This window comes from Pelodiscus sinensis, chromosome 6 (assembly GCF_052426305.1).
Source record: "Pelodiscus sinensis isolate ZL-2025 chromosome 6, ASM5242630v1, whole genome shotgun sequence".
NCBI lineage: Eukaryota > Metazoa > Chordata > Testudines > Trionychidae > Pelodiscus > Pelodiscus sinensis.
This window is the reverse complement of record NC_143057.1, coordinates 131,368,584-131,382,501: the sequence shown is the minus strand read 5'-3', so window position 1 is coordinate 131,382,501 and position 13,918 is coordinate 131,368,584. Positions and strand designations below refer to the sequence as shown.

At 72.6% G+C, this 13,918-nt stretch overlaps 1 protein-coding gene across 1 annotated transcript in view; it reads right to left on the bottom strand.

Annotated features, from left to right (window-relative positions):
• The window catches only part of GBA2 (glucosylceramidase beta 2), a 48,217-nt gene that overhangs the window by 21,508 nt on the left and 12,791 nt on the right, over positions 1-13,918 (bottom strand). The window contains exons 2-6 of the mRNA XM_089779516.1: positions 12,454-12,545; positions 11,831-11,946; positions 10,554-10,772; positions 9,378-9,617; positions 8,960-9,062 (exon numbers count right to left, since the gene is read on the bottom strand). Coding sequence (XP_089635642.1) covers positions 8,960-9,062; positions 9,378-9,617; positions 10,554-10,772; positions 11,831-11,946; positions 12,454-12,545 — 770 coding nt within the window. The remainder of the gene's footprint in view (positions 1-8,959; positions 9,063-9,377; positions 9,618-10,553; positions 10,773-11,830; positions 11,947-12,453; positions 12,546-13,918) is intronic.

Genomic DNA, 13,918 nt, shown 5'->3' with positions numbered 1-13,918 from the left:
AACGGCGGATGCGACCGGCCCTGCCCCTGAGCGAAGTGCTGCCCCTGCCGTGCCCCCCCCGTAGCCCCCCTCAGTCCATCCCAGGCACAGGCCCGGCCGAGACCGGGACCCTCCCCGGGTGGCGGGGAGACAGGCCTGCACGGACTCTGCCGGGCCCATGGCCAGGGGATTTGCCTGGGGAGCGCAGAGAGGTGGGCTCGAGCGCCCCGCCCCCATCGCTACCGCGCCCCCAGGGATGGAGGCTGCAGGGGCCTGAGTGACACCCCCCACCAACGCCGAGGGCACGCGGCTCGCTCTCCGCTGCGGCCTCGCCTCGCACCGCGGGGGGGGAACGGCCTCGCGCCGCGGGGGGGGGGGAACGGCCTCGCGCCGCGGGGGGGGGGGGGAACGGCCTCGCGCCGCGGGGGGGGGGGGGAACGGCCTCGCGCCGCGGGGGGGGGGGGGAACGGCCTCGCGCCGCGGGGGGGGGGGGGGAACGGCCTCGCGCCGCGGGGGGGGGGGAACGGCCTCGCCCCGCGGAGGGGGGGGGGGGAACGGCCTCGCGCCGCGGGGGGGGGGGGCGGGGGGGGGGGAACGGCCTCGCGCCGCGGGGGGGGGGGAACGGCCTCGCGCCGGGGGGGGGGGGGGGGAACGGCCTCGCGCCGGGGGGGGCCTCGGCTGGCAGCAGCTCTCAGACGCGCGTTGGTCGCCCAGGGCCGGGGGCTGCTGGCTGCATGGGGGTCGTGACCCCAGGATGAAGGGACTCAGGGCCCCCGATTCCCAGCGGGGCCTAGGTGCCGCGCAGCCAGGGGAGGGCCACGGGGGGTCCTGGGGACCAGCGCACGGAGAACGCGACCCGCCAGCGCCACCTGCTGGCCAACGGGAGCAGCAGAGCAGCCCTGAGACGGGCTGGCAAGCGCGGGAGATGGACGGAGCCCCGGGACCCCGGCCGTGGGGCGTGGGAGCCGCTCCCCTGCCCCGGGGCTGCAGGCCCACGAGTGTCGCCACGAAGCCGCTGCAGCATGGACCCCAGGGCGACCGGCTACAGCCCAGACTCAGCACCGTGGAGAGCGGAGCCCGGGGGGCTGTGGGGGCGGCGCAGGGAGACGGCTGAGCCCACTGTGCCATTCGGCTGGGAACTCGTGAGCACGGCAAGTCTCAGCCTGCCCTGCCACCAGCGCCCCCCGGGCGCCTCCGCCGCCTCCGCCGCGCCCCAGACAGCCGCCCCGGGGAGACGCTGCTCAGCCTGGCCCAGGGACGTGGCCATGCCCGGCCTTGTGCTCCAGGCCCATGGGCTGAGGGTACAACGGAACAAACTGGCCACCAGGGAGCAGCCTGGCCCCGCAAGCCCCGCAGGAGCGCGCCAGGCCCCGCAGGCCCCGCAGGAGCGCGCCAGGCCCCGCAGGCCCCGCAGGAGCGCGCCAGGCCCCGCAGGAGCCCGCCAGGCCCCACAGGCCCCGCAGGAGCGCGCCAGGCCCCGCAGGGCCCGCAGGAGCGCGCCAGGCCCCGCAGGCCCCGCAGGAGCGCGCCAGGCCCCGCAGGCCCCGCAGGAGCACGCCAGGCCCCGCAGGCCCCGCAGGAGCGCGCCAGGCCCCGCAGGCCCCGCAGGAGCCCGCCAGGCCCCGCAGGAGCGCGCCAGGCCCCGCAGGCCCCGCAGGAGCGCGCCAGGCCCCGCAAGCCCCGCAGGAGCCCGCCAGGCCCCGCAGGCCCCGCAGGAGCGTGCCAGGCCCCGCAGGCCCCGCAGGAGCGCGCCAGGCCCCGCAGGCCCCGCAGGAGCACGCCAGGCCCCGCAGGCCCCGCAGGAGCCCGCCAGGCCCCGCAGGAGCGCGCCAGGCCCCGCAGGAGCGCGCCAGGCCCCGCAGGCCCCGCAGGAGCGCGCCAGGCCCCGCAGGCCCCGCAGGAGCCCGCCAGGCCCCGCAGGAGCCCGCCAGGCCCCGCAGGAGCGCGCCAGGCCCCGCAGGCCCCGCAGGAGCGCGCCAGGCCCCGCAAGCCCCGCAGGAGCCCGCCAGGCCCCGCAGGCCCCACAGGAGCGTGCCAGGCCCCGCAGGAGCCCGCCAGGCCCCGCAGGCCCCGCAGGAGCGCGCCAGGCCCCGCAGGCCCCACAGGAGCCCGCCACTCCCTGCTGCACCGCTGGGGCGTGTGCCCCATTCTGTACAATGGGGCCGAGCCAGCGGTCTCAGGAAGCTGGTCACAGAATCCTAGAACCCCGGGGCTGCAGGGCCCTCAGGAGTCACCGAGTCCAGCCCCCTGCCCAAGGCAGGACCAGCCCCGACTCCATCAGCCCAGCGGGGACAAACGGCTCTAGGGATGGACATTCCCTCCCCCCCCCCCCCGGGAACCCAGCCCAGCGTTTCCCCACCCCCTAGGGAAATAGCTTTTCCTAAACTCCCCCCTAGACCCTCCCCCCTGCGACTTGAGCCCATCGCTCCTCGCTCTGCTGCCTGCCCCCCCCGTGCAGAGCAGGGACGGGGGGGGGGCTCTGATGTCAGCATGCCCCCCCCCACCCTGTATTCTACCTCCTCAGAATGGGGAGGTGCCTTCCCCCAGGACACCAGCGGGATCCCCCCATGGCGAGGGGATGAAAGGCCTGGGGGCTCCTCCATTCCTCTGCCCTCCAGCTCATCATGGCAGGAGCCGCTCTGGGCCCAGGACGACCCACCTGCCAGAGGACGTGCCCCAGAGATACATAAAACCCCAAACCTCCATCTGTGCGAAGAGCCTGCCCAGGGACCCGGGGACTGCTCAGCACAACTGTCTGCCCACAACGTCTGCAGCCTCAGCAGCCTCTCCTTTCGCTTTTCAGGAGCTCCCTGCCCGGCTCCGGACATGCAGCACCCGGCCCCCTGGAGACGTGGGCAGCGCCCCGACAGCTCAGGGTCCCATCCACACGGCTGCTTTGTCTGCAAAGTGCTCCCAGACCATTTGGTGTTTGTTAAGTTTAACTTTTAGATGTCGGATGCTACAGGACGGGCCCAGCGAGCTCGGCGGGTGGGATCCGACCTGGAACTGGACCTGGGGCTCGGCCCTTGGGACTGGGAGAGTCTGCTCGGAGGTGGGGGATGGGTTAGAACCTCTCCCCTGTGTGAGGGGGGGCTGGGGGGCACAGGGAGCACTGGGGTGTCTGAGGGGAGGTGGGGGATGGGTTATGACCTCTCCCCTGTGTGAGGGGGGCTGGGGGGCACAGGGAGCACTGGGGTGTCTGAGGGGAGGTGGGGGATGGGTTATAACCTCTCCCCTGTGTAAGGGGGCTGGGGGGGGGCACAGGGAGCACTGGGGTGTCTGAGGGGAGGTGGGGGATGGGTTATAACCTCTCCCCTGTGTAAGGGGGCTGGGGGGGGCACAGGGAGCACTGGGGTGTGTGAGGGGAGGTGGGGGATGGGTTATAACCTCTCCCCTGTGTGGCTGTGTCCAGACTCCATGCCTCCGTCGACGGAGGCATGTAGATTAGCCACATCGGAAGAGGGAAATGAAGCCGCGATTAAAATAATCGCGGCTTCATTTAAATTTAAATGGCTGCCCCGATCTGCCGATCAGCTGTTTGTCGGCAGATCGGGAGAGTCTGGACGCGATGCCCCGACAAAGAAGCCTTTCTTCATCGACACAGGTAAGCCTCGTGAAACCAGGTTTACCTGTGTCGATGAAGAAAGGCTTCTTTGTCGGGGCATCGCGTCCAGACTCTCCCGATCTGCCGACAAACAGCTGATCGGCAGATCGGGGCAGCCATTTAAATTTAAATGAAGCCGCGATTATTTTAATCGCGGCTTCATTTCCCTCTTCCGATGTGGCTAATCTACATGCCTCCGTCGACGGAGGCATGGAGTCTGGACACAGCCTGTAAGGGGGCTGGGGGGGGCACAGGGAGCACTGGGGTGTGTGAGGGGAGGTGGGGGATGGGTTATAACCTCTCCCCTGTGTAAGGGGGGCTGGGGGGCACAGGGAGCACTGGGGTGTCTGAGGGGAGGTGGGGGATGGGTTATAACCTCTCCCCTGTGTAAGGGGGAGCTGGGGGGTACAGGGAGCACTGGGGTGTCTGAGGGGAGGTGGGGGATGGGTTATAACCTCTCCCCTGTGTAAGGGGGCTGGGGGGGGGCACAGGGAGCACTGGGGTGTCTGAGGGGAGGTGGGGGATGGGTTATAACCTCTCCCCTGTGTAAGGGGGCTGGGGGGGGCACAGGGAGCACTGGGGTGTGTGAGGGGAGGTGGGGGATGGGTTATAACCTCTCCCCTGTGTGGCTGTGTCCAGACTCCATGCCTCCGTCGACGGAGGCATGTAGATTAGCCACATCGGAAGAGGGAAATGAAGCCGCGATTAAAATAATCGCGGCTTCATTTAAATTTAAATGGCTGCCCCGATCTGCCGATCAGCTGTTTGTCGGCAGATCGGGAGAGTCTGGACGCGATGCCCCGACAAAGAAGCCTTTCTTCATCGACACAGGTAAGCCTCGTGAAACCAGGTTTACCTGTGTCGATGAAGAAAGGCTTCTTTGTCGGGGCATCGCGTCCAGACTCTCCCGATCTGCCGACAAACAGCTGATCGGCAGATCGGGGCAGCCATTTAAATTTAAATGAAGCCGCGATTATTTTAATCGCGGCTTCATTTCCCTCTTCCGATGTGGCTAATCTACATGCCTCCGTCGACGGAGGCATGGAGTCTGGACACAGCCTGTAAGGGGGCTGGGGGGGGCACAGGGAGCACTGGGGTGTGTGAGGGGAGGTGGGGGATGGGTTATAACCTCTCCCCTGTGTAAGGGGGGCTGGGGGGCACAGGGAGCACTGGGGTGTCTGAGGGGAGGTGGGGGATGGGTTATAACCTCTCCCCTGTGTAAGGGGGAGCTGGGGGGTACAGGGAGCACTGGGGTGTCTGAGGGGAGGTGGGGGATGGGTTATAACCTCTCCCCTGTGTAAGGGGGCTGGGGGGGGGCCACAGGGAGCACTGGGGTGTCTGAGGGGAGGTGGGGGATGGGTTATAACCTCTCCCCTGTGTGAGGGGGGCTGGGGGGCACAGGGAGCACTGGGGTGTCTGAGGGGAGGTGGGGGATGGGCTATAACCTCTCCCCTGTGTAAGGGGGGCTGGGGGGGCACAGGGGACACTGGGGTGTCCGAGGGGATTTGCTGGGGAGGCTCCTTGCTGGCCGGGGGGGCACTGAAGTGCTCGGTGTGGCTGGTTCGGTGCCGTGCGGGGGGACCCAGGCTGGGGCTGTGAGCAGCCCTGGCTCTGAGCCCCTCGCCCAGACCCGCCCCCCAGCGCTGCCCCAGACCACTGTGATATTGCAGGCCATGCTTGGCCTTTTCTCCTCCCCCAGCTATGCTGCGAACGGCTCCCAAAAGACGAAATAGCAGCAGGCAGCCTGAACTCAGCCGTGCCGCGGGCAGAGACCTGCAGGCGCCGAGAGGCACCGTGCCCGAGGCCCGGCCAGGCAGGGAACCGCCACGAGGAATCCCCAGGGACCCTGGCAGCTGGCTCACACCCGCACGCTGCAGAGGAAAGACACCCCCAAGTGCCTGCTCCTCTGTCCTGGGGGTGGGGGGATTTCTGCACAGTCTGAGGTGGGCGCAGAAACCAGCCAAGCCCGCGAGAGACCGATCGGTGCCAGCAGAGCCCTGGCCCACCTCTCCAGGGCCCCGCGTCCAGCCCGGCACCCCCAGGCATCAGAGACGGGGGGAACGCCCAGCGCAGAAACCCTCCCCCCAGTTACACGGGCTGCGGGTCCCCTCCTGACCCCGCACGCGACACGCAGAAGCCCTGAAGCATGGACGTGAGGGGCCAGGACAGGCCCCGCCCTGCCCCGGCGCTCGCCCCACACGGAGGAGCAGGCCTGACGGCTGATGGAGACGAGCCCCTAGGAGCAGACGCTGGAAGCAAAAGGCAAAGATCTGCCTGTGCCCGCCTCGGGGCCCGGCTAACTCCCGCCCCAAGGAGGCTGCAGGTCTCAGAACGGGCTGCGTGGCCAGCGCCGGGCCCAGCTCTCAGCGCGGCCTTGGAGAGCGCAGCTGTCCTGCCGGGATGCACTGGGTGCGGCGCTGGCTGCTGTGGGCTGGGGCGACCCCTGCTGGCCGGGGCTGTAACTGCCCGGGGGGGGGGGGGGCCTGAGGAACCTCAGGTCAGGCAGACAGTGGCCCAACGGGTTCTCACCGGAGAGGGCAGGGGCTGAGCAAAGGCAGGGGGCGGTTTGGCCGGGCAAACACGGAGAGAAGAGGCTGAGCTGGGAGCCCAGTGACCTGGGCACCCCACCCCGAGGGGGCTGCGGCTGCCTGGCCCTGACTCCTGTAGCCACCTCGCGGCTGTGCTGGGCCATGTCCTGGAGGAGCAATACCCCCCCCCCCCCCGTTCTACCGGCCGGCGGAGCCTCATCTTATAGCACGGCACCCGACGCGCCCCCACGCCGCCGACCTCAGCACCAGGCCAGACTTGCCACCCATGGTGAGGCCACAACAATTCTCCCAGAGTCTGGAGGGGACAGGACGGGGTGGCCAGAGGCAGATCCTGCCGGGCCAATCGCATTTCCTGTGCCGAGGAAATTCTGTGGAGGTCGAGGTCGCGGCTGCATCTTCCCTTGCCTGGTGAACTGATGAGCAATGCGGTGGGGGTGCAGGGAGAGGGGCCGGGGGCGGGGCGGTGCCCGGATTCCAGCGCTCGCTCTGGGGTGCGGGGAGAGGGGCCGGGGGCGGCGCGGTGCCCGGATTCCAGCGCTCGCTCTGGGGTGCAGGGAGAGGGGCCGGGGGCGGCGCGGTGCCCGGATTCCAGCACTCGCTCTGGGGTGCGGGGAGAGGGGCCGGGGGCGGCGCGGTGCCCGGATTCCAGCGCTCGCTCTGGGGCGCAGGGAGAGGGGCCGGGGGTGGGGCGGTGCCCGGATTCCAGCGCTCGCTCTGGGGTGCAGGGAGAGGCGCGGAGGGGCCGGGGGCAGGGCGGTGCCTGGATTCCAGCGCTCGCTCTGGGGCGCAGGGAGAGGGGCGGAGGGGCCGGGGGCGGGGCGGTGCCTGGATTCCAGCGCTCGCTCTGGGGCGCAGGGAGAGGGGCGGAGGGGCCGGGGGCAGGGCGGTGCCCGGATTCCAGCGCTCGCTCTGGGGTGCAGGGAGAGGGGCGGAGGGGCCGGGGGCGGGGCGGTGCCTGGATTCCAGCGCTCGCTCTGGGGCGCAGGGAGAGGGGCCGGGGGGGGGGGGGGCGGTGCCCGGATTCCAGCGCTCGCTCTGGGGTGCAGGGAGAGGGGCGGAGGGGCCGGGGGCGGGGCGGTGCCCAGATTCCAGCGCTCACTCTGGGGTGCAGGGAGAGGGGCCGGGGGCGGGGCGGTGCCCGGATTCCAGCGCTCGCTCTGGGGTGCAGGGAGAGGGGCCGGGGACGGCACGGTGCCCAGATTCCAGCGCTCGCTCTGGGGTGCAGGGAGAGGGGCCGGGGGCGGCGCGGTGCCCAGATTCCAGCGCTCGCTCTGGGGTGCAGGGGGAGGCGCGGAGGGGCCGGGGGCGGGGCGGTGCCCGGATTCCAGCGCTCGCTCTGGGGTGCAGGGAGAGGGGCCGGGGGCGGCGCGGTGCCCGGATTCCAGCGCTCGCTCTGGGGTGCAGGGAGAGGGGCCGGGGACGGCGCGGTGCCCGGATTCCAGCGCTCGCTCTGGGGTGCAGGGAGAGGGGCCGGGGACGGCGCGGTGCCCGGATTCCAGCGCTCGCTCTGGGGTGCAGGGAGAGGGGCCGGGGGCGGGGCGGTGCCCGGATTCCAGCGCTCGCTCTGGGGTGCAGGGAGAGGGGCCGGGGGCGGGGCGGTGCCCGGATTCCAGCGCTCGCTCTGGGGTGCAGGGAGAGGGGCCGGGGGCGGGGCGGTGCCCGGATTCCAGCGCTCGCTCTGGGGCGCAGGGGGAGGCGCGGAGGGGCCGGGGGCGGCGCGGTGCCCAGATTCCAGCGCTCGCTCTGGGGTGCAGGGAGAGGGGCCGGGGGCGGGGCGGTGCCCGGATTCCAGCGCTCGCTCTGGGGTGCAGGGAGAGGGGCCGGGGGCGGCGCGGTGCCCGGATTCCAGCGCTCGCTCTGGGGTGCAGGGGGAGGCGCGGAGGGGCCCGGGGCGGCGCGGTGCCCGGATTCCAGCGCTCGCTCTGGGGTGCAGGGGGAGGCGCGGAGGGGCCGGGGGCGGCGCGGTGCCCGGATTCCAGCGCTCGCTCTGGGGCGCAGGGAGAGGGGCCGGGGGCGGGGCGGTGCCCGGATTCCAGCGCTCGCTCTGGGGTGCAGGGAGAGGGGCCGGGGGCGGCGCGGTGCCCGGATTCCAGCACTCGCTCTGGGGTGCAGGGAGAGGGGCCGGGGGCGGGGCGGTGCCCGGATTCCAGCGCTCGCTCTGGGGTGCAGGGAGAGGGGCCGGGGGCGGCGCGGTGCCCGGATTCCAGCACTCGCTCTGGGGTGCAGGGAGAGGGGCCGGGGGCGGGGCGGTGCCCGGATTCCAGCGCTCGCTCTGGGGTGCAGGGAGAGGGGCCGGGGACGGCGCGGTGCCTGGATTCCAGCGCTCGCTCTGGGGTGCAGGGAGAGGGGCCGGGGACGGCGCGGTGTCCGGATTCGAGCCCTCGTGGTGAAGAGCCTGGTGTTAGCTCAGGGGGAGCTCCCCGGGCCTGGTCAAAGGGCTCCCCACCCATCTCCGCACTGGCCGGCGGGGCAGCTAATCGGTGAATCCGGCTAATTTGGTGTCACCTTCCCACTCTGCGCTGTGTGAGCAGCGCCAGAGAACTGGCCCCTGGTGCGTCCCAGGAGCTGAGGGGAGCCAGGCGACGCCTTGGCAGGCGCACAGCAGGGGGGAGGCTGGGGCCTCTGCGTCCGCGGGCATGAGGCGGGAGCGCTCAGCGAAGGGCGAGTCACCCCGAAGAGGAGCCGAACTCGCCCCGGGCAGCCCCAGCCTCCGGGACTCTGCAGGCGACAGGCCTGTCTACGGGCCACCCCCCGAGCGCGGGGCGAGGCAGCCGGCCCCGGAGCTCTGAGCCGCCCCGCTGCCCCCTCGGCCCGCGCGGCGCCTCACCTGCCGGGGAGCCCAGCCTGCCGTCCTGCAGGAGGTCCTGCCACACCGCCCGCCCTGAGCCGGCAGGGTCGAAGGCTGTGAGGTGCGTCACTCCTGTGCCAGCCTGAGCGAGAAAGGAGGACGCGGTGGGGCCCCCGCTCAGGGAAAGCCGCTCCTGGCCCAGCTCGGCCCCCACCCCCCACCCTGCGTGCCCAGGGCACAAGAGCCCTTTAGAGCCCCTGCCCCTCCCAGGAACAGGAGCCGGCCCCAGGCCTTCCCAAGGGCCACGGCCCCCCATGCTTCAGAGCTGCTCCTCCGCCAGGCCAGGAGCCAGTGCTGGGACCCCTGGCCCCAGGCAGGGCCGACTCGGGGCATGGGCGCCCCCAGAGCCCCCGCAGGCGCCGAGGCCTGGCCCCCGCGGAGCGGCAGCTGCCCCTACCTGCTCCCTGGCGGAGATGGCCAGGGTGTAGGGGTTCCCGGGGCTGCAGTGATGCAGCATGACGCCCGAGACCCGCGCGCCCGCCTGCTCCACGCTGAAGGGCTCGTTCCAGTGGCCCCCTCTCTTGTCCTCCTTGGTGCCCAGGCCGTTGCGCAGGGTGAGCATGATGGAGACATCCACGGCCTCTCCGCCGCCGTTCTCCAGCTCCCAGACGAACACGCCCACGGGCAGGCTGGTGTCCTGGGGACAGGCGCTGCGCCGCTCAGAGGCCGGGCCGTGCACGCCGGAGGCTCAGCGCGAGGGCCGGCAGCAAAGGGAAACTGAGGCGCTCCCCGGGACAGCGCGGGACGGAAGGTGAGGGGGCCGGGGCCGAGCGGGGCTGCGCGATTTCAGCCCGTCCGCCGCCTCCCGTGGCCGCGCCCCCAGAAGGCCCCGAGGCGCAGCCCCCGACTGGCCGCGGGGAGGGGAGGCCCGTCAAGAGCCGGGGGGCAGCGCGAGGCTAGGACCCCGGGCCCCACAGCCCCGGCCCTCGACTCTCCCGGCCTTCGGCCTCCCTGCTGCAGACCAGGGCAGGCTCCCATGGCCGTGCCTGCCCCCCGCTCACAGGCAGCGCGGCCCGTCGCCCCACCAGCTTCGGGAGGCCAGAGACACCCAGAGACCCGGGGCCAGGCGATGGGGCGAGGGTTCTGGCCCATGGCATCTCCCTTGCCAGCCCCGACTCTCCCTGCTGCACGAGAGGCTGCAGCCCATCCCCCAGGCGCCAGGCCTGGTCGAGGGGGGAGTCCAGGAGCCCACCAGCCATGTGACCCCCGGCCAGCCCAGGGAAGGGCCGAAACAGCCCTCCTCCGGCTAGGCCCACCCCCTTGCCGGCTTCCACCCCAGACGACCCAGAGCCCCAGCAGCAGGGTTCATGCCCCACGTGCACACCCTGAGCGTCAGCGGGGAAGGGGAGCAGGGCGGCCCCACGGCTTTGCTCCCCGGCCGCCATGTCGCTCCGCTCCCCACGGGGGGGGCTGCCCCCTCCCTGGAGCAAAGCACCCGCCCCCTTGCTCCCCTTCCCCGCTGCTGACAGTCGAGGTTGGGGGGCCCCCACAGTCCCCTGCTGCCTGCTGGCCAGACCCTCGGGCCCCCGGCTCGCGTCACGCTCCGCAGGCCCCGCCCGAGGGGCAGCCTCACCTGGTAGTTGTGCGGGATGATGGGGCTGACCTGCCGGCAGGTGAGCACCACGTCCTGCCCGGGGAGCTGGTAGACGGTCCAGGCCCGAGGGTACAGCGCGTGGTAGAAGGCGTAGTGGCCGCAGTAGCCCCAGTTCCAGCCCTGCAGCGCGCTGGGCCTCTCCACAGACAGGACCTGCTGGTAGACGGTCCGGCCCTCCCGGCGCAAGCAGACGGTGAACTGGGAGAGGAGAGCGCAGAGATGGGGCTGCCGGGCTGGACCCCGGGCACCGGCCCACCGGGCCCGCAACGAGCCGGCCTCCGGCGCCAGGGCACCGGCCCACCGGGCCCGCAACGAGCCGGCCTCCGGCGCCAGGGCACCGGCCCACCGGGCCCGCAACGAGCCGGCCTCCGGCGCCAGGGCACCGGCCCACCGGGCCCGCAACGAGCCGGCCTCCGGCGCCAGGGCACTGGCCCACCGGGCCCGCAACGAGCCGGCCTCCGGCGCCAGGGCACCGGCCCACTGGGCCCGCAACGAGCCGGCCTCCGGCGCCAGGGCACCGGCCCACCGGGCCCGCAACGAGCCGGCCTCCGGCGCCAGGCCCCCACGCTCCGGTCCTGCCGACGGACTCTCTCCCCGGGGCGCTGGGCGCTGCTCGGTCCCTGGGCCCCCGGCCAGGCGTCCCCAGCTGGGAATCTGCCTCCCTTTGGGTGCAGCACAGGGAGGCTTTGTGCCAAGTCAGCGCCGCAGCCCGGCGTGCAGGCGGCTGCTCGTGGCCGGGAGCCGAGGCGTGTGCTGCACGGGGCCTCAGCACCTCGCCCCGGCACAGGCCCCGGCCCCGACACGCTGCCAGCCCCCGGCCCAGTGCAGGGCCGGGGGGAAGGAGCAGCTGGTGGGGGGGGCAGCGCGTCCAACACCCGCCCTGTGCCGGCTCCTAAGCCCCAAAGCCCCCAGATCTGTCGCTCGCCCTGACCCAGCGGCCGTGCGAGGAGCCGTGCAAGGACCAAAGCACGACGGGCTCACACATCCCAAGAGACCCTGCACGGGGAACCGCTCCGCCCAGGGCCAGCTCCAGCCGCCCCTGCGCCCCAGGCAGCAGATGCAAGACGCGTGTGCTCAGTGCGGGGGCGGGGCCCGGCCCTGGCTGCCGTGCTCGTGCGAGGGGGCTGACAGCGGGGGGGGGGGGGGGTGTGCCCCTAGGTCCCTTCCGGCGGGGGCTGGGCTGCAGCGCCCAGTGGTGTCCCGCGCCCGGCTCCTGGAGGCAGGGGCCCGCCCCAGCCCAGCGCAAACGCACCCACCTGGTCAGCCAGGACTGTCTTGTAGTGGTACATTCCGGGATTCAACTGCCATCGACAGAACTCCCCCCGCCAGCCTCGCGTGATGGTACCGCCCCCAAAGCCCCCCAGCGGGCACCCTGTGGGAGAGACAGAGTCACTCCTCCCGCAGGATGTGGGGGGGCACGTCCATGGGGCGGGGCGCGGGGGGTTTGCCCACAGGGTGGAGTGCAGGGGGGCACGCCCACGGGGTAGGGGGACACATCCACGGTACAGGGTGCGGGGGGGCACGTCCACAGGGCAAGGGGCCACGTCCATGGGTCAGAACGTGGGGGGCCACGTCCATGGAGGGGCTGAGCTCTGCTCGCAACCCACCCCCACCGGCCGCCGAGATGCCCCCCGCGGCACCACCCCTCCGATAGCAGCCTCGGTGAACCCCCCGCAACAACCACCCTCCCCGCCCCCACCCACCTGCCCCCCGGGGATCACCGTCCTGCAGCACCCGCCCCCTCCCGGAACACCCCCCCAGCGCCCTGCGGAAGCCCCCTGCCTCCCATCGCCCCTCCTCCCAGGACAGCCCCTGGGGGAGCGTCCAGCATCTTCCCCCGCCCCGGCCCCGGCGACCCCAGGCAGCCCGGGGGGCTCACCGTAGATCTGGCGCAGGGGGAGCGGGTTGAACAGGTCGATGACGGGACTTTTCTTCTCCACGTGCGTCTTCCGGTACCACCAGCGCAAATAGCTGCGAGGGAGGGGAGAGGGGTCACCCCACGGGGCAGGCCGGCTTCCCTCAGGCCCCACGGCCAGGGCCAGCAGCAATCCAGCCAGCCCTGCAGCCGGGACAGGGACAGAGAGCACAAGGCACGACCCCCCCAGCCACACGGCGGGGCCCAGCTGGAACCGGCCTGGGCAGAGAGCACAAGGCACGACCCCCCCCAGCCCCACGGCGGGGCCCAGCTGGAACCGGCCTGGGCAGAGAGCACAAGGCACGACCCCCCCCAGCCCCACGGCGGGGCCCAGCTGGAACCGGCCTGGGCAGAGAGCACAAGGCACGACCCCCCCCAGCCCCACGGCGGGGCCCAGCTGGAACCGGCCTGGGCAGAGAGCACAAGGCACGACCCCCCCCAGCCCCACGGTGGGGCCCAGCTGGAACCGGCCTGGGCACAGAGAACAAGGCACGACCCCCCCCAGCCCCACGGCGGGGCCCAGCTGGAACCGGCCTGGGCAGAGAGCACAAGGCAGGACCCCCCCCAGCCCCACGGCGGGGCCCAGCTGGAACCGGCCTGGGCAGAGAGCACAAGGCACGACCCCCCCCAGCCCCACGGAGGGGCCCAGCTGGAACCGGCCTGGGCAGAGAGCACAAGGCACGACCCCCCCCAGCCCCACGGCGGGGCCCAGCTGGAACCGGCCTGGGCAGAGAGCACAAGGCACGACCCCCCCAGCCCCACGGCGGGGCCCAGCTGGAACCGGCCTGGGCAGAGAGAACAAGGCACGACCCCCCCCAGCCCCACGGCGGGGCCCAGCTGGAACCGGCCTGGGCAGAGAGCACAAGGCACGACCCCCCCCCAGCCGCACGTCGGGGCCCAGCTGGAACCGGCCTGGGCAGAGAGCACAAGGCACGACCCCCCCCAGCCCCACGGAGGGGCCCAGCTGGAACCGGCCTGGGCAGAGAGCACAAGGCACGACCCCCCCCAGCCCCACGGAGGGGCCCAGCTGGAACCGGCCTGGGCAGAGAGCACAAGGCACGACCCCCCCCAGCCCCACGGCGGGGCCCAGCTGGAACCGGCCTGGGCAGAGAGCACAAGGCACGACCCCCCCCAGCCCCACGGCGGGGCCCAGCTGGAACCGGCCTGGGCAGAGAGCACAAGGCACGACCCCCCCCAGCCCCACGGCGGGGCCCAGCTGGAACCGGCCTGGGCAGAGAGCACAAGGCACGACCCCCCCCCAGCCCCACGGCGGGGCCCAGCTGGAACCGGCCTGGGCAGAGAGCACAAGGCACGACCCCCCCCAGCCCCACGGCGGGGCCCAGCTGGAACCGGCCTGGGCAGAGAGAACAAGGCACGACCCCCCCAGCCCCACGGCGGGGCCCAGCTGGAACCGGCCTGGGCAGAGAGC